General features: G+C 42.3%; 1 protein-coding gene across 5 annotated transcripts in view; it reads right to left on the bottom strand.

Annotated features, from left to right (window-relative positions):
• Nucleotides 1-23,112, bottom strand: part of ZNF608 (zinc finger protein 608) — a gene marked incomplete at its 3' end in the record, with an annotated part of 122,009 nt that overhangs the window by 85,327 nt on the left and 13,570 nt on the right. The window contains exon 1 of one of the 5 annotated variants that reach the window (XM_083403643.1): nt 1,182-1,356. The exons of the other annotated variants lie outside the window; for them this stretch is intronic. Within the exon in view, the coding sequence (XP_083259769.1) occupies nt 1,182-1,196 (15 nt within the window). The 5' untranslated portion in view covers nt 1,197-1,356. Of the gene's footprint in view, nt 1-1,181; nt 1,357-23,112 lie in introns of those variants that run through there. 5 annotated transcript variants of the gene reach the window in all.

Below are 23,112 nucleotides of genomic sequence, written 5' to 3'. Positions count from 1 at the left end.
TTGAGGAATTCTACATTAAAGAGTATAAGCCGGACAAAGAATGTTCATATTCTGAGTTTGGGGATTAAAACCGCACCCAGCACAGCAAACAACACCCTTGTCTTTTCAAATTATGCATTAATTTTTTGACTAAGTAATATATGAAACCAGCTTGACAAGGAATGCATTCTCTGATGCATCAAACCGTCAAAACTCATTTCCCTCCCTCGACTAAAATCGCTTGTCAGTCAAGGCCACTTAAACCAGGAGCGAAGCATATCTTCTGCAGAGTGAAAATGATATCAGTCATCACTCCGGTTAACTCCCATAATTTCTCTCTGTAAACATTTAGAGGGGAAAGTTCTAGAATGTCGTGATGGGCTTGTGCCAGTTGAAACTGTCAAGTTCAACGGCAGGTTAACTGTAAGCTGGGAAGGAGGGGGGGGACTGTCTTTTGTTTCATCTGAGACTTCTACTGTATATCTCTTTCCTGTGTCAATACACACAAAGGGGAATAAATTAAAAACAAAGCAAAATAAAACATTCTTGAGTTTGAAAGAGAAGCTGTAATTCTATACCAACTCTTCTGAGCCGAAAACTGCGTGCGCCCTGTTGCCAAAATTGGCAAAAGGTCATAAATAGTTTAACTGCCAGACATCGCTGCACATAAATTCTGGTGCCAGGCTTTATCGTTGCAGATTTTCACAATACAGAAACTGGCACAGGCCTAAAAACCCTGATGACTCAAAACCCTCTGAGCATCTTTAATATAGTTGTATGATAAACATCTAGAGCTGCCTCCTAAAATGAAGAACGAGAAAAGAATGTTTTCAACAGCAGCCCAACATAAATAAATTTAGCCGGGGAAGATGTAGCCCAGAATCCTGTTCACTACATGCCAGGAAATTTGGCTAAATTTCTAGTAGGCTGCTGCTGCTAAAAAGGCAGAGAAATGGTCCCAATTAAAAACTGGGCTTCACGAGCCCCTTAAAATTAATTTAATTTAGGCAGCTTTCTTATACGGATTTCGTATCAAGACCCCGACTGCTCTTCTCGCCCTCAACTCAAATCCCTTTGACGCCCCACAGAAGATGTGGGGCACACAATATTTCCCTTTCTGCGGCACACATCGCACTGATGGCGTTAAAAGTTTGTCACCGCACGGTGACATCTCAATTCGATATTTGCACTCGAAATCTTACCTCCAAGAGCCTCATCTTTTCCCCTAGGAATACAAATGCCAACTGACAGTCAGACAAACCAACTGATCTCTCAGGAGTGCTTGCAGAGTGACTGGGAAATGCAGAAAGAGGACTGGAGTTTACAGTTTACAGTTGGTCGGGTTCTCTCTCTCTCTCGCCCTAAGGTTCTTTACTTCACGAGCTGCAGAATATGAAGCCAGTCTAGATTGCACAGGCACAGAAGGTCTCTCCAGGCACTGTTCTTACACAAGGTGCATACCCAAATTCTGTAAAAAGGGTGTGGGACCAGGCAGGGAAAACGTCTCTGCCTGCTCCACCCTCACCTTTCTGCTTTGCAAGGGAAGATCACATGCTCACAATATTTATTATAAGCAGGAACCTGCACGGTTGGAGTTCCCGGTCACACCAAAGCTTGCAATTCCCCCTTCGCAGGTCTTTGGCACAGACAGAAATATTGGGTGTAGGGCTTGCTTGCATGCATGATCCCGTGGCACTTTTCAGTGTTCACAGCAAATACCTGAGCAGGGCTAGAGGGGAGACACCTTTTGCTGGCCAAGAGAATGAGTGGTCTATGTAACTCTTGAAAAACCATCTGGGATGTCAGAGAAAAATCAGATTGGGGTTGTTAGCGTAGAAAAGCACACATGCTGGGAATCACAGGTGAGCAGAAGGTAGTTGTGCTTAGGTCAGTGTTAGAAACTCAGAAATAAAAGCTAGGCGCCAAATGGCTACTTAAACCAAGGTTATAGCCACCAAAACAGGATGTCTAATTGCCATTTTGGAGCAAGACTGACTGTTCAAATGATGGCTTGACTGTGATTGATTCTCAGTTAAACACCTGGCTAGTTCAGATGACTGCTTTTGAATTATGGTGCTGGAGGAGACTCTTGAGAGTCCCATGGATGGCAAGAAGATCAAATCTCTCCATTCTTAAGGAAATCAGCCCTGAGTGCTCACTGGAAGGACAGATCCTGAAGCTGAGGCTCCAATACTTTGGCCACCTCATGAGAAGAGAAGACTCCCTGGAAAAGACCCTGATGCTGGGAAAGATGGAGGGCACAAGGAGAAGGGGACGACAGAGGATGAGATGGTTGGACAGTGTTCTCGAAGCTACCAGCATGAGTTTGGCCAAACTGCGGGAGGCAGTGGAAGACAGGAGTGCCTGGCGTGCTCTGGTCCACGGGGTCACGAAGAGTCAGGCACGACTAAATGACTAAACAACAACAGTTCAGATGACAACCTTGAGCTAGGATAAGAATTTTGAGAATTTAAAGAAGGAAAGTCAATTGATCCAGGGATATTCCAACCACTTTTTCTTAATGGTGACTGCTCCTGCTGAGGCTGCACAGAAAAAGCAATTTGGTTCCATAAACTCATTCTGATTCTGCAGATAAAATATAAGTGATAGAATTCTACAGGATGGGGTATTAGTGTGTGTAAACTGGTAAGATCCAAGGATCCCCAGGCATGCACCTCCAGATGGTGGAGATGTCAGGAGTCATCCTGGCGCCCAGGCACCTTCACTTGGTCGCAAGTGGTTGATAGTCAGGTGCGAAATGCGCCTGGCTAATTTCAAACATTAAGGGACGCGGGTGGCGCTGTGGGCTAAAGCCTCAGTGCCTAGGGCTTGCCGATCGAAAGGTCGGCGGTTCGAATCCCCGTGGCGGGGTGCGCTCCCGCTGTTCGGTCCCAGCGCCTGCCAACCTAGCAGTTCGAAAGCACTCTCGGGTGCAAGTAGATAAATAGGGACCGCTCTCCAGCGGGAAGGTAAACGGCGTTTCCGTGTGCGGCTCTGGCTCGCCAGAGCAGCGATGTCACGCTGGCCACGTGACCCGGAAGTGTCTTCGGACAGCAGCCCTGTTTAGGGAGGTTTTTCATGTTTGATGTTTTATTGTGTTTTTAATATTCTGTTGTGAGCCACCCAGAGTGGCTAGTGAAACCCAGCCAGATGGGTTTAATTATTATTATTAATAAACTATTATTAATAATAATAATTAGGGCCTTAAACCACTATGGCTGCTTAATATGCTGGACAGCTCCTTTCCCAACCGCATAAAGGTGTTGCATGGTGTTATCTTATGTCTCTTTCTAAACACAGCTCCATACGATGTTGTGGTGTGTTGTAAAACTTTATTATTTCAGGCAGTTGGAAGAGAAGAACAGATGGAACACCGTAAATCTGGGGAGAAGACAGGAGGGAGTATGGAAACTGGGGAGCCTGTATAATATGATCTGCACAAAGCATAAGTTCGCATATTTAATTCATGTAAATGTATACAATCAGAATCACACATTGCAAAGGACTCACACATATTGAAAATTATTGTGATTTCATATCAAAGTGTATACTGCTATATAAGGAAATAAATTCCACTGATTCCCATGAAATTTCATTAAAAGTAAATGTGCTTAGAATTGCGGTGGTAGGTCTTAAATATTAAAATATATTTCAAATTGAGACTTAAATGATAATTTCAAACAAGTCGTCAGTAAAATGTATATTCCTAAATTCTTAATAATAAAATGCAAAGTAAGCGATCCGCTCTATTAGATAACTGTTGTAGATGCTGGTTGTTCATGACAGGGAGATTGTAGATTTGAAATTTTTACAAGCAGGCACTGAGATGAACTCCCAAGAGTTGATGAAGCCTTTTAAAAATGAAAACAGCTTCGGAAATAATTATTTAGGGGAGACTTGCTCCTCCTCTTATCTCCCAATTCACTCCTTGTGCACAGATTTGTCTTCTGATTTAAGATACCATGCAGGGGTGGTACCTCGGAAGTCAAACGGAATCAATTCCAGAAGTCCGTTTGACTTCCAAAGCATTTGGAAACCAAGGTGCGGCTTCCGATTAGCTGCAGGATGCTCCTACGGCCAATCAGAAGCTGCAGGGCACATTCGGGTTTCAAAGAAAGTTTGCAAACTGGAACACTCACTTCTGAGTTTGCGGTGCTCGGCAGCCAAAACGTTCAACTCACAAGGCCTTTGGGATCCAAGGTATGACTGTACAGTGGTACCACTGGTTATGTGCTTAATTCATTCCGGAGGTCTGCTCTTAACCTGAAACTGTTCTTAATCTGAAGCACCACTTTAGCTAATGGGGCCTCCTGCTGCTGCCGCGCCGCCGGAGCACGATTTCTGTTCTCATCCTGAAGCAAAGTTCTTAACCCGAGGTAGTATTTCTGGGTTAGCGGAGTCTTTAACCTGAAGCGTATGTAACCTGAAGCGTATGTAACCCGAGGTACCACTGTACTTGCCTTTCAGTCAAACTATTTTCTGCAACTACAAAAAAGGGATAAAGCTATGCCACAGATTCACCACAGGTAAATCTCATTCCACAAGAGCTATTACAGTTGCGTCCACAACACTGCAATCACCTAATTCACAGGTTAAAAGCTCAAACTCGCTTACATGAGAACAAGCCCCACCAAGATCAGTTGAAACTTGCTTTACAGTTGCAGGACAATTGCAGTCTCCTATCTTGAGCAAGAAGTATTTTATGTGTGGCATCTCCAATGGTCATACAGTGCTCCAACACAAAAAAACCTGAATTCTTCTTCAGTCACTTCCTCATCTGTATATTCGATTATAAACAGGACCTTGGCCTTGCAATCAGTGGTGAAGCCTATTTTGTGCTAGAGCTCTGTGGGAATAGAAAGCTTTGAAATTTAAGTTTAAATATATATTTTAAAGATGTTTATTGTGTGCGATCACCTTTTCTCTGCTGTCTTAAATAGAATCAACATGCTAGCTCCTCCTGGGAGTTCAAAGGAACTAAGCAACTGCAGACGTCTGGGTTCAAGGCTGGTTCAAGAGAGATTTTATATTTTCAGAGACAGTCGTCTCCCCCCCCCCCAGTCTATTTTTAAAGAAACCACTGCTCTATTTATTTCACACTGCAAGAGAACACTTTGCAACATATAATTTAATGATTATAATCTGCAAAGCATGCAAAATAGGAAAAAAGATGCCTATAATTTCATTTGTTCCAATGGCTTCCATTTGTTATAGTATCAGGTTTTAAAAATGGAAAAGAAAAAAAAAACCCCACAAAGACAGGGCTCAAACACCTGTCGAGATAAAGCCAGTGGAAAGCTGTAATTGCCCAGAGATAAATGGCAGTTATCTATTTACAAGTCAATATTATCTAAGTGACATATCCAACCAGCAATCAGCCCACAATATATATTCACAATTCAAGGGGACAGCTTCCTTGTAGGGCAAAGGCTCTGTTGAATGTCCTTGCAAAAAAATAAAATAAAATAAAATAAAATAAAATAAAATAAAATAAAATAAAATAAAATAAAATAAAGAACTCGCTCAATGATAAATCAAAGTTAAGTCTATTTCCAGGAGCATTTCTGAAAATACTGCTCCAAAAATACAACATTGACAGCAATAAAGTCCTGTTGAAAAGGGACTGGCTTACAGGGTTTTTTATGTATATATGCTTCGGAGCTCTTCCGTGCCGCTAATGAGCTAGGCTAGTGGAACAAAAGTCAATTTATGCAGTTTCCTCCTTCCTTTGTTGGGAGGAGGAGCTAAGGGGAAAAAGAGGGAGAAGGTTTTGCAGGCAAGCCAAATTGCATTTCAGAGAGACAAGTTTGAGTGAACGCATTATGTTTGTTCAGGTTAACAGCAGTATTCTCTCCCTCTCTCTCCTCTTTTTAAATTCAAGCCAACAAAGGAGGCAAACTCCATTTGCCAACAACTGGTGCCCCGGAGTTGTCAGGCTCCTGTCAGGCAGCAAAAGCTGGTTGGTTTTTTTTTAAAAAAATGTGAACACTACCCTTCCCTCCCCCCCTCTGCTTTTGTTGCTTTCTCAAATATGCACTTTGCTCAGCAGTCCTGCTATTAAACAATTCACTTTTCTCTCCCCTTGGCTACTCTGCATCGGGAGGGGGTAAAGAAAGCCAAAAAAGCAAAAAAACAACAACACGTGGTCACGAAATATAAAGCTAGACATTCATTTCCTGTACCTCAGTCCTATACTTTCACCTCCTTGTCCATTGGATTTGGCTACCAAATAGGTCTTAATCTGTAAACAAATGATTTGCTCTACAATTAAACCATTCATCTTTTCGTCCGCCCCCCCCCCCTTTCTCTGCCTGCTTGGCTGCAATCCAATGTACAGGCTCATAGGTTCTTCTGTTATTGCCCGTGCCCGTGATATTTAAAAGCAATAAGCTCGCGAAGAGTTTATAAAAACTATGAGGCATCACCAAAAGCATTTTATGCCTCTTAGAACCCGCATGGCTTCTGTTGAAAGTTTTGCTTGTGTGTGTGTGTATGCTCTAAAAAGCAGGCATAGGCAAACCTAGCCCTCCAGCTGTTTTGGGACTACAACTCCCATCATCCCTGACCACTGGTCCTGTTAGCTAGGGATGATGGGAGTTGTAGTCCCAAAACAGCTGGAGGGCCTAGATTGCCTATGCCTGCTCTAAAGTAAATTTAAAGCATGCAAAACGATGGCCCAAAATACTAGGTTTATGGATTCAGCTCTGCGCATGAAGCTTCTGGGCTGTTCATATGGAGTCCTGGCAGAAAAAAGCAGCAATAATGTTGATTTGCTGCTCAGCTGGTTAAGGGCATTTGGCAAAACTAAATCTGTGACACCTTGTTTAGGGCTGCTTTAGGAGAGACGCATGGGGTTGTTTGTGCTTTCCCCCTTCAAACTGCTTTTAAAACGACACCCCCCCCCCATTTTGAAAGAAGCTTCCCATGTGAGATTTCTCAATTTGAGAAATATAAGAACAAGTTAGAATGTTCTTCGGTTCCCAGCTGTAGTTCCACATTCCGTAAGGGATACAGCCTATTGCTCTACAAGTATTGCCCCTGGCTAAATGAGAGAGAGAGAGAATGTGTGTGTATTTTAAAACCAGTGTGGAGTTCTCCTATTCAGGCCTTCAGCCATGTCCTCTTCCAGGATACTTCATCCCAGTCCCCCAGCCCATGGGAATAAAGAGGCTTCAGGCAAGGAGACAAGGATGGCGCTGTGGTCTAAACCACTGAGCCAATCCGAAGGTCGGTGGTTCGAATTCCTATGACGGGGTGAGTTCCCGTTGCTCTGTCCCAGCTCCTGCCAACCTAGCAGTTTGAAAGCACACCAGTGCAAGCAGATAAATAGGTACCACTGTGGCGGGAAGGGAAACAGCGTTTCTGTGCACTCTGGCTTCCGTCACGGTGTCCCATTGCACCAGAAGCGGTTTAGTCATGCTGGCCACATGGCCCGGAAAGCTGTCTGTGGACAAACGCCGGCTCCCTCGGCCTGAAAGGTGAGATGAGCACCACAACCCCATAGCCGCCTTTGACTGGACTTAACTGTCCAGGAGTCCTTTACCTTTTTTTTTTAACCTACAGGTTTCAGGTGATCAGTGGAGCCCATTTGTGGGAAGAGTCGCTCTTGGGCATCACCACCCTCTGGAAGTTTACAATGAAGATATGGGCGAGTCATCACCTTGCCAAGCATCATAAACAGGAGGATTTAACCAGGTGTTTTAACAATGGGGAAGGCCATGCCAACCAGCTTTTAGTCCCTCTGTGAGACTTTAAAACAAGGATCTCAGTCAGAATTGAGATCTGCCAGTGTCAGCCCTATTGTCCATGGCTCATAGGCACACAGTCCTTGAGCTTCCATATCTCATTTAAAGGTAAAGGTAAAAGGACCCCTGACCGTTAAATCCAGTCGCGGACGACTGTGCAGTTGCAGTGCTCATCTCGCTTTACTGGCCGAGGCAGCCGGCATTTGTCTGCAGACAGTTTTTCTGGGTCATGTGGCCAGCATGACTAAGCCGCTTCTGGCGAAACCAGAGCAGCACACGGAAACGCCGTTTACCTTCCCCCCGGAGTGGTACCTATTTATCTACTTGCACTTTGATGTGGTTTTGAACTGCTAGGTTGGCAGGAGCTGGGACCGAGCAACAGGAGCTCACCCGTCACCTGCTTAAAGACCATGTTGCCCCTTCTTCTATCCCTCCCCCTCCCTGTTAACGGGGGATGGAAGTCAACTATGGATGGAAGTGACTCAAAACAGACCTATTAATGAGCCCAACTTAGTCATGTTCATTCATTTCAATGGATCTACTTGGGAGTAAAACTTAGCTGGTCATGCCTTCATTGTCTTTTCAAATCTGTGCATCGTTTCCTTAAGCTCTTTTGTCTTTCATAATAAACACCCACCCAGCCCTCTTTTCTCCATAGGCTGGCCGGTTGCAAAAGAGGACTGGACCTCTGCCCCTTTAGCAATAGCAAGAATGTCAGCGGGTCTGTCATGCCAGCTCTGCCTGCTGAAATTCCCTCTTCAAAACAACCATTAAAGGTGCATCTGGACAACCTAGCTCTACCTACTCTTCCCTCAAGCCCCTGCGTCTCGATTCTGCCTTGTCCTTTCCCATTCTGGCTCGGACACTCCCTTCCCTGCCCTTAAAAACCTCTGCTTCCTGGAGCCTCTTCCAGCTTTCCAGAGCTCATTCTCCAGTGTGGAATAATGCCAAGGGTACTAGACTTAGAATCACAGAGTGGAAGAGACCCTAAGGATCGTCTAGCCCAAATCCTTGCATTACAGGAATATGCAGCTGAGCCATATGGGGATCAAACCTGCAACCTTGGCGTTATCACCACCATGCTCTTAACCAGGGGTCAGCAACCTTTTTCAGCCGCCAGCCGGTCCACTGTCCCTCAGACCATGTGGTGGGCTGGATTATTTTTTTGGGGGGGGGGGGGGATGAACCAATTCCTATGCCCCACAAATAAGCCAGAGATGCATTTTAAATAAAATAATACATTCTACTCATGTAAAAACACCAGGCAGGCTCCACAAATAAGCCAGAGATGTATTTTAAATAAAAACACACATTCTACTCATGTAAAAACACCAGGCAGGCTCCACAAATAAGCCAGAGATGTATTTTAAATAAAAGCACACATTCTACTCATGTAAAAACACCAGGCAGGCTCCACAAATAAGCCAGAGATGTATTTTAAATAAAAACACACATTCCACTCATGTAAAAACACCAGGCAGGCTCCACAAATAAGCCAGAGATGTATTTTAAATAAAAACACACATTCTACTCATGTAAAAACATGATTCCCAGACCGTCCACAGGCCGGATTGTGAAGGTGATTGGGCCGCATCCAGTCCCTAGGCCTTAGGTTGCCTACCCCTGCTCTTAACCAACAGAGCTGAGATCTTTGAGCCAGGAAGACCTGGGTGAAAACCTACAGTTAGCTATGAAACTCCACTTGCTGCTGTTTGGGTCAGCCACTAACAGTGGTTGTCTGTCTAGCAAAGCCTCGCGGGGCTTTTAAAAAGTGATGTGCACTATCCTTGCTTCTTTGTTACGAGGGCTGTGGAGAAAATATAAAATAACGGAATATAATACGTCAATGTCGGTATAATACCTCCAAGTCCTTTGGTCCTGTGGGAAATTAAATTCAAAGCTGAACTCACCCCTTACTTCCTTGGAAAAAAGCTTGGCTGTTTATATAAATGTTCTTTGTTGACAATGTCATTCCTTCAGTGGCTAACTCATGTATTTGTGAACAGTCTAGTACTATATAATAGCAGCATATCCGGTTGCTGCCACGGACTTTGCTACCACAAAATCGCAAAGCATTTTAAAACCTGGATAGGAACTTAATGAGCACCTAAAAAACTTTTCAATTTAGCTTAACACTCCACACTGCTAGACAGCTTAGCAACAAACTCAAGCTTTCCTTAAATAAGTGATATACATTTAATGAAGACACTGCAGAGTTTAGTGAACAAACACCTGTTTGTTTGTTTGTTTGTTTGTTTGTTTGTTTCTTATAATATATCTTCTGTTTTCACAAGATCACTTTTGAATGTGATCTTAAATGCTTTCCCAGAAGCTAAGACTGTCTCCATAGCCACCAACTGCATGAATTTAAGTCTATTCTGGCGGAAAAGTATTGCAATACCAACTACAATGTCAGTCTAGGTTGTTGGTTTTTTCCTGTTTTTGGAATTCTTTTCCCCTGTCTATAAATAATAGAATTATTGATGACACTCCTACCTATAACGAAACGTACAGGTGGAAATCTCATTTATAAATGACAGGTACTTAACAATATCAACTTCAACTGTTTACTTTCAATGAAATTCTGCAAGCCTATTTAAAGCCTATTACAGCTGCTGACATCAATCTGCCAACTCGCAGAGCTGTATGAAAAATTTACACCCCTTAAATTTAGCCACTGTATACTTAAATGCACATCTTCTCTCCAGATAAGCTACTCCAGATAAATACAATGCAGGAAAAATGCAATCTTCCGTCTCTAAGCAGTAGATGGTAAATAGAACCCTGCAGTTCCCACAAACTTGTCGCTCCAATCAGAGCCAACTGTTTGCAAGCTGCTAAACATCTCACTAATAGTTACTTCCCATGAATATTTTATACACACACACACACACACACACACACACATATAATGCTGCAATGAATTCAAGTTTTCTGTATCCACTTAAAATGAATACAGTATTCATATATATATGGCACACCTCCGTAATAGCCATGCTGCTTAAGGGCTCATTTGTAAGCTATAAGAGCCAATAAGGAAATAAACACGGTAACAGTAACAATCTACCATCTTACTGCCATTATAGTAGTGGTACGGGGAAAACTTTACGGAACTGTACACCATGGTTCCCCCCTCCCTTTCATGCATATTCTACAGGAAAAGGGATATTGAATCCCAGTTCACTGAACCTCCAGGTCTCGGATTCTACACAGCACAGCACCAAGCACCTGTAAAGTTGTGGATAGATTTGATATCAACATAGTAATAAAAGTCATAGTTCCTCTCCCTTGCACTATAGTTCACTATGGGAAATTGCCAATGCCTCATAAAAACACATGTAATGAACACATTTGATGAGATCCTTAGAGCTCCATTTGCATTCCTAAGAAACTTCCATTTTGCATGAAGGAGGTTCCCAGTCCCCTCTTTCTGCTGCAAATTATCACACACGGAATTGAATACCACCCAGAAAAGCGCCATTTTGTGGGGGCACCAGGTCTTGAGCAGGAAATGGAGCTTTGGATTCCAACCATTGTATATAAAACATACAATGAATATGAATACATGTTGTCTAAGAGGGGCAAAGATGTTTGTGCAAAGAGGATGCATGTTTTTCCAGCAAAAAAAAGGGGAGGGGTATAAAATGTCCCCATCCGTAATAGCTTTTCAGTTACCTCAGGATGCCAAAAATATTTTACTCATAGGGTTTTTTTATTATTATTAAGTCAAACAGCATTTCCATTTTAAACCTGTGGTAAATATTCGAATGTGAGCCAAAAAAATATAGCCCTTCGAACATCGCTTGAAAACATTTGGCAATTTCCCTCCTGAAAGTAAATCCAAGGGCTCAGAAAATAAATATTCAAGAGCATTAATTTGTTTCTAGATGTGTTCGTGCAAGTAAAACAGCAGTCGTAATGTGGAAATTTCAGTCACATTTTGCAACTAATTGGAAGCAGATTAGAATTCTGCCTCAGGGGAACATTGTCAAACTAGAAGCTGGAGCAAATGAAGAAAGAGGTGAAAGAATCGTGAAGAGCTGACAGATTTACAGTGCTCAAGGCAATAAACGGGTACTAGATGAAAATGAATGTGCTTCACTGTACTGAAAGCAGTTCTCTCAGTCATATCTCAGCAATAACAGCATACAGCTATGAAACTATTATTTTCAGCGGAGGCGGAGAAGGAAAGTATAAAAATGCAAAGCAGCCATTTATGCTGCATATATAAAAAGCTCACATAACTTGATCTGTTAGAGTAATAATCAGTCAAATTATTAATTTAAGGCCCTTTCTGCATCCTTTATTCATGGTGAGTAGTATTTACTCATGCAGGTTTATTCTAGAACTATTTCCACAGCTACCATTCAGGGTTATAAAGAGGTAGAAAACCAAGGGAAATGACCAGTATATATTTCTCAAGGTTATGTTGCCAGAGAGGGTAAAAAAAAGGACGTTGCTAGTAACAGACAGTCCAAACAGGCCATCTGTGACTAGATGATGCATGATGCCAGCTACAGGCACGTGACTTCTACAAAGTACTTAGCCCCAGCTGCTTGTTTCAAAGCAAACAGTCAGCAGGGAACGAGGCAAGTAGATACTATTTTGCAGGGGAGGAGCATGAATATTATAAGTTTTACGAAGCCCGCTGCCTTCAGGAACTGAGACTGCAGGCCACAAAGTTTACAATGCGTGCTACCTTCCTTTGACAAAATACAATCTGGAAAAATGAGTTGCATCCCTTTAACTGAGAAATAAAAGATGAAGGAGACACAACACAGACTGTGGAGAACACAGCCTGACCCAACAAGTTGAAGTCTTGGTAGCCAACAGTGTTCAAAATCAGCCAGGCACCCAGCGCATTTTTTGAGACTGGCATGGATCAAATTGTGACCATGTGGAGACTGACATCTCCATTTGGCTGGCCCCTCCAGCTTTCTCAAGCAGGTAAACAGAAGACCTTATTTACTGAATTTATCTCCCACCTTTTCCTCCAAAGGAGGACATGGTTCGCAACCCTACAGGATAGGTTAAGAAGCCCCACTGCGGGGAAAATGGCGCCCAAGCACACTGTTGTGGCGACTGTAACTTAGGTTTAAGGTGCCCTTTAGTGATTAGCTTATATATCCGAGTTTCTAACACTGGTAGTCAGTACAGTGGTACCTTGGTTTTAGAACAGCTTAGTTTACGAACAACTTGGAAGCAGACCGCTGCAAACCTGGAAGTAGGTGATCCGGTTTGTGAACTTTGCCTTGGAAGCGGAACATGTTCCGCTTCCTGTTGAGTGTGTTCTGTTTGTAAATTGAGTCTTCCGCTGAAAATCAGAGGCTTCCGGTTGAGTCTGTCGGCTATTGAGTCCTGAGCACCCACACAACACAGAGATGATATTTGGAGCTTTTGTTTTTGCTATTTTGTTTTTGCGTTTTTGTTTGTGTGGCTTTTTCAGGTTTTTTGACTGTGACTTGTTCTTCCTTTTATGGGACTGACTTGTGACTGTGGCTTGTGACTTCGTTTTTGTGACTGTGTGGAACCCAGTTCAGCTACTGATTGATTAATCTGGGTGCAGAAATGGATAAAAGCCCCCCATCCAAACAATGACTATCATCAGTGCAAGTTTTAGGGCTTGTTTTTTAAAGTCTGGAACGGATTAATCCATTTTGCATTACTTTCTATGGGAAAGCATGCCTTGGTTTTAGAACGCTTTGGTTTTGGAACAGACTTCCGGAACGGATTAAATTTGGGAACCAAGGTACCACTGTAGTTCCTGACTAGAAGCGGTTTTCACAAATGAAGATTAATGTGGACAATGTTAAGGGACACAGAGGTGGCACAAGATCGAAGCAATTGTCATCCGAAGGCAAATGTGTTCCAAATGCCTTCAGGGCCAATTCAACCCTGGCAGTCTAAAGGGACACTGGGATACAGAGCTCAATTATGTTGGGCAGACAGCTTGAGTTGCCCAGCTGAATAAAGAAATCCCTTTACATGGAAGCATTATGCACAGCCCCCCATGCTGGCTGACGTCGGTGGGAGCTGGTAGTCCGAAACATCTGGAGAATTCCAGGTTGTTGGCGAAGACTGATACAGAGGGCCGTTGCCGAGTTTATACAAAGCAGTCTCAGTAGAATACTGAATTGAGAAAACCAGACTGGCAGGAGACCACACAAAGAAGATGGAGGCTTTCTGAGCCAGAGAACAACAGGAGCAGTATACCCGCTTAACATACACCATGCTGAATAGGGTGCTTCATGCAGATTTCTACGAAGAGGGAGACGCATGCAAGCCTGCATACATTGGATATGGTCTGCTCTCCTTAAAAGAACAGTCTTGTTATTCCAGATCTGCACTGCAAGCCTATCCTGTTTCCATGCATGGCTAGTAGCACTGCTCAATTGGAAAGACGGGTCATTGCTTTATATTAGAATACCACCACGATTTAGTAATTTAGAAGGTATCTACAGCTGATACTACACTTTCCAAAAATATGAATCACATTCCTCGTCCAAGTGTACGTCAAGTAACTGTAATTAAGGGCAAGGAGTAGACATTCGTCAATATATTCTATGGGAGCTTTTCTGTGTGTGCATTTTAAAAAGAACAAAACGTCCCGAAGGACTAGCCCTGGAACGCTTCCACCAGAGGAAGGATGCCAAACCTGGATTACTTTTTGCTCCTTCCATCAAAGAGATCAACTTGTTTCTCTCTCTTATCTTAAAAGGAAAGAAATAGAACACATAAACCTCATAGACGTACAAGTAATGTTGTTAAGAGACTACCATAAAGCTACTGGATTTGATTGCATTATCCATGTATTGCGGCAAGCTGAATGTCAACAAACATTTTACACTGAAGACAAAACTTAAAAACCCAAACTTTCCTGTCGAAACATTATTGCTTTAAATATGAGTCACCCATGCATATCAGCCAAGAAGGTGATATAAAATCCAAAAGAGCTATATTTTGAAAGGAGGTTATAAATAGTTTGTGTGTGCGCACGTTTTACTTTTCCTACAAACTGAAGTAAAGGAAAAAGCAAATTTATTAAATTCTTAGGGATGAGGCATGGCATTTCCTCCTCATGATACAGTGGTACCTCAGGTTACATACACTTCAGGTTACATACGCTTCAGGTTACAGACTCTGCTAAACCAGAAATAGTGCTTCAGGTTAAGAACTTTGCTTCAGGATGAGAACAGAAATCATGCTCCAGCGGCACGGTGGCAAGAGGAGGCCCCATTGGCTAAAGTGGTGCTTCAGGTTAAGAACAGTTTCAGGTTAAGAACGGACCTCTGGAACGAATTAAGTACTTAACCCGAGGTACCACTGTATAGCTGTGTAATGTAGCTGGAGAAAACAGAAGTGGTTTCTAAGAGGTGACTAAGAATGGGGTTCTTTTAAAAGAGAGAGAGATGAAATCAATAGCTAATATGAGGGTGTACAAATGCAAAATGTACCATGAACTGCTAGTGACACCAGATGTTCTAAGAAAACCACCTAGGGGGAAACTCGTCTTTTAAAAACCCATGTGTTTACTTTAATCAAAGGGACAAAAGAAGGCCATTTGAAGAGCTTAGTCTTCTAGCAGAAGCTAGCAGAAGCGTAAAAATACAGTCAGATTCTTCAAGAAAACTACTAGCATATACTTTTTAATAGTCTATTGCGACATGATAAAAACCAGAATCAAGCTGACTGGTACAGAATTGACTGGCAACCAAAGACCATGCTATTATTTGAAGCTGTCATGGGAAGGCAATAAAATTGCTACCAGGTCTCCTCAAGTTACCCTTCAATAAAAAGAAGCCATCGGGGAAATAAGAGGGAAAAGAAAAACATCAAAACCTTTAAAGTTCTTTTTAAGTAAAATTATACTTTGTGGCACAATGCCATCTGCTTCCTGCTTAACAAGAGCCAATTCTACAACTTAAATATCAGCTTTCTAAAACTACCAAGCAAAACAAAATAAATAGATTCTCCTTTAAAATATATATACATTACTTTAAGCTGAATTCATATGGAATAGGCTTAAGCATCCCTGTGGACCATTTCCTTCATGTTACTAGCTGACAATGAAGATTCCCAGGAGGCAGGAATACATAGTTGGCAGGGATCTTTAAAGCAAACACCATTCATACAGAGAACAAAACAGGGGGAATAGATGGTAAAAAACCAGGATGAGTATTTTCAGTACCGGTAATTTGACTGCAATCCTCCCCAATGCACCCAGTAAAATGATTTGCAAAGCATTATCCTTAGAAACAGAAGACTTGGTTCAAGTTATCCTTTATTCATCGCTACTGTCAATCTACTAGTGAAAATTAGAGGCACCTGTTATTTTATTTTAATCACACCCTTCCTTGTAGGAACTCATAATTCCATACATGGTTGCTCTCCTGCTTATCTACAACTACAGAGACTGGCTATAGGTCACCCAGTGAGTGGGATCTGAATTCGGATCTCCCCAGCCCTAGCGCTGCACAACAACTACTACGCCATACCAATGCTTAAACGCTTAAACTGTTTAAATGCTGAAAATGTGAGATGATTATATACAAGGACACATATTAAACCAAGAGGAGCCAATCAGGTGTGGCCAACAGATTATATCAAGAGACAGAGGCTCCCATCCAGCCTGATAGCTCAGTTGGTAAAGCATGGAACTCTTGATCTCAGAATTGTGGGTTCAAGCCCCACATTGGGCTAAAGATTCCTGCATTGCAGGGGGCTGGACCAGATGGGTCTTCCAATGCTAAAAATTTATGATTCCTGAGCAGTGACCACGCTGGCTAAAGGGATCTTTGAGTCCACACCATCTGAAGTGCATCATATTACCTACTCCTGGATTAAATCCATCTCCCATTTATTTAGAAGGCTGAACGTGGAATCCCAGAACCATGTATTTCCTGTCTACAGGGTTTCTCTCTCAAGCCATCTCTCAGCCAGCTGCGTGTCAAAATAGGTTGCAAGACGTGTCTAACTTCATATGCATGCTGCAAGCTGACATGAGCTCCGCATGCCTGATTTCGGAGGCTTGCCAAACGCTCCGTCTGAATGCCACTTGGACCACTGCCAAAACTCATCTCCATGTGGAGTTCATCATGAGATGGGAGGCTTCTAGTTATGGGAATCAACCAAGAGGCACCAGAATTATGGGTATGGTATGAAGAGCCTTTGTTCCTAAGTCAGCTTTTATGCTTCAGGACAACACACAATTTCACTCTTCCATTGACAAACCTATTTTGAGTAAAACTCAATATAGGTTTGGATTCAGGAGAGAAGCGCTAACTCCCACCTCCTGAATAGCCTTTCAACTCAAAATTACAAGCCAAATGTCTTTCAAGTCACTAGGAATAGATTTACAACCCTGCATTCAAATCTAAAGTGCCTTCTTCCAAGCCCAGCAATTAGGAAAAACAAGTCAGCAAAAGAAAAAGGAGCCGATTTAAACTGGCTTTCCTATATGTTTAAGTAGCAATTCATGGCTTTACAGAACTACTGATTTTCCATTAGTTATATTAAAGGATGCATCTAATTCAAAATAATAACGGCTTATTGTCGGCATCTGTTTTAAACTAACACTGTGCAAATAATGGACAGGAGCATAAACCTAAATAAAATATAAGTTTATGTAGTGAGCGCTCATTTCAATCAAGGGAATCGGTTTCAATCACCAAGAGAGAGAAAAAACTGGTTTCAATCACTGATTTAAAATCAAGGTTTCCATTTAGAAATTCACAAAAGAATCCATCATGCAATATTCTCATTATATGCCATTACAATGTATTAGTTTGCAACAAAGCAGAGTTTTTATACAACCAGAGAAGTTAATCTGCAATTTTTGCTCATGCATTCAATGTATTTATATACTTCTTATTATTATTAATTTTATTAGTTATACCTTGCCCATCTGGCTGTATAAGTTATATAACCTCCATAAGTTGTTTACATTTAAAATACTACTAATAGTAATATTGCATCATAATAGAAAGCAATGACATAATAGCTTTCAAAAAGCTAGATATAAGCATATTTCTAGAAACTTAAAGTCAACAAGTTTCCTCGATGACTAAATTCCAAAAACAGATGTCTAGAAAAGACCCTATTCCACCTTGCCTAATTTAGATGACACAGTAAAAGGTAAAGGTACCCCTGCCCGTACGGGCCAGTCTTGACAGACTCTAGGGTTGTGCGCTCATCTCACTCTAGAGGCCGGGGGCCAGCGCTGTCCGGAGACACTTCCGGGTCACGTGGCCAGCGTGACATCGCTGCTCTGGCGAGCCAGAGCCGCACACGGAAACACCGTTTACCTTCCCGCCAGTAAGCGGTCCCTATTTATCTACTTGCACCCAGGAGTGCTTTCGAACTGCTGGGTTGGCAGGCGCTGGGACCGAGCAACGGGAGCGCACCCCGCTGCGGGGATTTGAACCGCCGACCTTTCGATCGGCAAGCCCTAGGCGCTGAGGCTTTAACCCACAGCGCCACCTGACACAGAGTCCCATAGAATTACCTCTGAGGAGGATCCTATTATTACCCAGGGAGATGTGTATAGTCAGAGGTAGTCCTTGATGCTCTGAAGCCTATTAGGTCTTCAAAAGTTAAAAGCAGAATCTTGAAATGGGCCTTGAAACAGAAAGTACAGGAATTTCAGACTGGCAAGATGCATTTGGTCCCTGTTAGTAACCTTGCTGTCATTTTCTGCGCTAAATGTAGCTTCCAGACCATCTTCAAGTGTATTTTCACACACAACACAGCACAAAATTCCAAGCATGGTGCTACTAGAAAGATTGTCTTTCTGTCTAGGACAGGGATGTCCAAGCGGTCAATCGTGGGGCATCCATAGTCAGTTGTGAGATCCTGTTCGCCCCCCCCCCCCAAAAAAGCACAACAACTTGGTCAATCACTGCCAGTATTGTTATAGTGGGAGTAGATCGCAGTCTCTTGGAAGCTGGACATGCCCAGTCTAGGAGATACTACAGCTAACACAACAACATAAGCGACTGCAAAGTGCTTCATGTCACAAGACCTCCATAGGTTGGGCCGAATCTAATTTTGTCCCTAGGACATGAACAGGATTCTTAAGGGGAGAGAGCAGCCTCAAGCAAAAAAATGATGCACATCATCTTCTAAACCACACAAATCACCTGCCAACAGAAGCTCGGGCTGATCAGGATTGAGTTCACTGGCCTTTATCCTGTTTATCCCAGGTATCAGTTCAACACTCCAACACTAACATACCTGAACATGATTAAAAGAAGCAAAGTTGGGTGTCACACTCCTGCTACCACAACCCAAACCCTCAAATGTCTTCACTTAAGTATTTTCAGGTCTATGTTTAACATTATGAGGAGTTCTGTATACAGTGGTACCTTGGTTTCCATACGTCTTGGTTTGCATGCGTTTTGGATTACAAACACGTGAAACCCGGAAGTGCGTGTCCCAGTTTGCAACCTTTTTTTTTGGATTACAACCCAATTTTTTTGGGATTACAAACTATTTTTGGGGGGAGGCCCCATTGGCGAAAGTGTGCCTTGGGTTACAACCTGTTTTGGTTTACAAACAGACCTCCACAACGGATTATGGCTGTAAACCAAGGTACCACTGTGTGTTGCAAAAGTATTGCTTCTTACAGAAATGATAGAATTATTATTGGCTCTCCCTATACCTGTATCTAAGATCATTCATATTTGAAAACTAGGCTCCATAACTTTCCATAAACTGGGGCTGGTAGTTTCTGAGAAAACTAAGTCCTATTCAGGCACAGTACTGGTGTGTAAACCTTGCATGCAAGCAGGGATGAGTGCGCTAAGCTCCACCTCCACATTGAAGGTGACCCGGCAACTACAATTAATCCAGAATGTGGCAGCGAGACTGGTGACTGGGAGTGGCCGCCGAGACCATATAACACTGGTCCTGAAAGACCTTCATTGGCTCCCAGTACGCTTCCGAGCACAATTCAAAGTGTTGGTACGGACCTTTAAAGCCCTAAACGGCCTCGACCCAGTATACCTGAAGGAGTGTCTCCATCCCCATCTTTCAGCCCGGACACTGAGGTCCAGCTCCGAGGGCCTTCTGGCGGTTCCCTCTCTGCGAGAATTGAGGTTACAAGGATCTAGACAGGGGGCCGTCTCAGTAGTGGCGCCCGCCCTTGTGGAACGCCCTTCCATCAGATGTCAAAGAAATAAACAACTATCTGACATTTAGAAGACATCTGAAGGCAGCCCTATTTGGGGAAGTTTTTTATGACTGATATTTTAATGTATTTTTAATCTTATTTTGGAAGCCGTCCAGAGTGGCTGGGGAAACCCAGCAAGATGGGTGGGAAATAAATAAATAAAAGATGTCCCAGAGGCACCAAACTGGTCACTGTGGGGAACAGAATACCGAACTAAATGAACTTTTCATCTAATGCAAAAAGGCTCTTTTCATCCTCTTATTTTGCCTTTGCACCAGAGTTTGGGAATGTCCCAATATTTGCCTGACACAAGCTCCCAAGATAATAACTAACTAGAGGTCACTATTGTTTCAACTCTACGTAAACTTATCTGAAAGCCTCTCCAGTCCAAATCCAATGCTCTGAGCCTGAGACAACAAGGCATGTAAACAAACAAGTTAAAGATTACATTTGTATGTTCTCATTACTGATTTTATGACCCATGTATTAAACACAATGAGATAAAGTTGACTTTGCAAGTTGTAAATCAATGTCTTTTAATGGTTGCATCAACTAATTGGTTTGCACTTTCATTTAGAAAACAACTGAAGTGGAAATGGAAAACTTCTCCACTTGAAGTTTCCAGTTGCTGATTTCAATTGCCTTGACTGAAGATCCACTGCGCAGGAGATCTACAGAGTAATGCCAAACCATAGTTTAGGGCTTTGGGGATGACCTGTCCCCGCCTGCTTTTCCCTCTGACTTCTGGAGTTAACAGCAAACCATAATACATTGTCAATACATTCAAAGTGGACAAACCATATTGTTTTAGGCCAAATTATAGTTTGTCCATTTTTAATGCAATTATTTGCACCTACCTGAAAGGGATAGGGAGAAGGAAATAGCATGAGAACCAAGGGCTCATTCACTGTATCAAAAATGACACAATGTGATGCATTATAAACACAGTCCAACATTTACCGATAAAGCTGGCCAAACAACTTAACTATTAAAAATTATCTAGAATCAAGGACAAGCTTGCAGTGAAACCACTTTTGTGTTAAACTCCAAAGTAGTCAAGATGGTAGGATCATCTCTCCAAACTGAGTAAGTTGGCAGCAAAATGTCGGATGGGTCACTGTAAGGTTGTTCAAAATTATAGACTATGAGGCACAAAATCCCAGCTACACTTACACTGAAGGAACTTTGGGCTTTGTTACCAGTGATAGAAACTCAAGATATAAAAGCTAGGTGCCCAATGGCTCCTTAAACCAAGGTTGCAGTAGCCAAAACAGGATGTCTAGTTGCCATTTGGGGGCCCTATGGCTCAAAAATCTTATTTTTCAAATGATGGACTGACTGTGATTGATTCTCAGTTAAAACATCTGGCTAGTTCAGATGACAACCTTCAGCTAGGTTAAGAACGTTCAGAACTTAAAGAAGAAGAGACACTTGATCCAGGGATAGTCTACATATATTGGCCTACTCCAACCTCTTTTTGTTAATGGTGACTGCTCCTGCTGTGAAAAAGCAATTTCGTTCCAGAAATTCATTCCGATTGGGCAGATAAAATATAAGTGTTAGATTTCTACAGGATTGGGTATTAGTGTGTGAAAACTGGTAAGATCCATGGATCTCCAAGCATGCACCTCCAGATAGTGGTGATGTCAGGCGTCATCCTGGCACCCAGACACCTTCACTTCATCACAAGTGGTTGATAGGTGCAAAATGCGCCTTGCGAATTTCAAACGCTGTTTGTGGGCCAACAGCAAACCTTGTGTTAAGTCTGGTAAACAATCCTCGCTTGTTAGGGAGCAACAAACCATGATCCTGGTTCAGATATCACACTAAGCTGGTTTGTTTAAGCAACTGTGGTTCAGCAAATCGGGTTTGTGTGCACTAGCACACAGCTGGTGCCCAGTGTGGTTTATTAAACCTTGGCATATTGTTGCGTGCGAAAGCTGCCAGTATTTCTCCGACTCTGAAATGTTGAGATGTGCTGCTGTCTTTTTACAATGGCCTTAGCGGGTTGCTCTTGGGAACAGAATGCTCTACAAGATGGTTCACTGGCTGCAGGGCTGTGTTTTCCTCCTTTCACCAAATTGGTTTTCAGTACAAGTTCCAAGGGCACAGAGCATCCCATCTTGAGGCAAACTATTGGGAAGGTTGTCATCAAACCCTGACTTAACATTCTCATCATTATTGCCAATGTTACTTCATGATCTTTTGAAAAAGATTTTATTTATAAATTTCAGAAGTTTACAAATTAAATACACAATATATATTTCCAATTAATATTCATTTATCATTTGACTTCCCCTTCATCCCTCTGCAGTTTCCCCATATTTTCTAAAATTGCTGCATGTTATAATTAATCTGTACCCTATCCTTCCTGCTTATTTTACTGCTGTTCTTCATTCAAACCCTACTTGCGTTTTTACATGTTTACAATAACTCTTTAGATAGTCTATGAAAGGTTTCCAATCCTCCTTAAAAACGGCCTCTTCTTGATATCCAATTTTCATGGTTAAATTTTTCCAATTTGGCACATTCCGTCAATTTTAACTGCCACTCTTCTTTTGTTGGTACCACCTCATCTCGCAATTTGTACACATATAGTGTACAGTGGTACCTCGCAAGACGAATGCCTTGCAAGACGAAAAACTCGCAAGACGAAAGAGTTTTTTTGTTTTTTGAGTTGCTTCGCAAGACGAATTTCCCTATGGGCTTGCTTCGCAAGACGAAAACGTCTTGCGCCTTTTTCTTAAAACCATCAATGCATTCCTATGGGAAACCGTGAATGCATTTCCTATGGGAAACCGTGCTTCGCAAGATGAAAAATTCACAAGACGAAAAAACTCGCAGAACGAATTAATTTTGTCTTGCGAGGCACCACTGTACTCTTGTTGACATCATGGCATAGATTTTGTCTTGCGAGGCACCACTGTACTCTTGTTGACATCATGGCATAGAAGAGTAAGTTCATCTGCCTTTTGGGAACATCCATCCCAGTTATCCCTAAAACAAACGCTTCTAGGGTTTTGGGGGAGGAGTTACTATAATTTTTTTCTTTACCATCTCCCAACAATCCTTAGCCACTCTACAAGTCCACCCCACATATGGTAAAATGTACCTTCAGCTTCTTCACATTCCCAATCGATACCCAGATTTATACATTTTTTCCCAATTTGCTTCATGTCAGATACCATCTATGGATCATTTTCATAAAATTTTCATCCA

Source organism: Podarcis tiliguerta, assembly GCF_965153285.1.
Source record: "Podarcis tiliguerta genome assembly, chromosome: 11".
NCBI lineage: Eukaryota > Metazoa > Chordata > Lepidosauria > Squamata > Lacertidae > Podarcis > Podarcis tiliguerta.
Note: the sequence above shows the minus strand (reverse complement) of the source record. Positions and strands in the feature narration are given on the sequence as shown.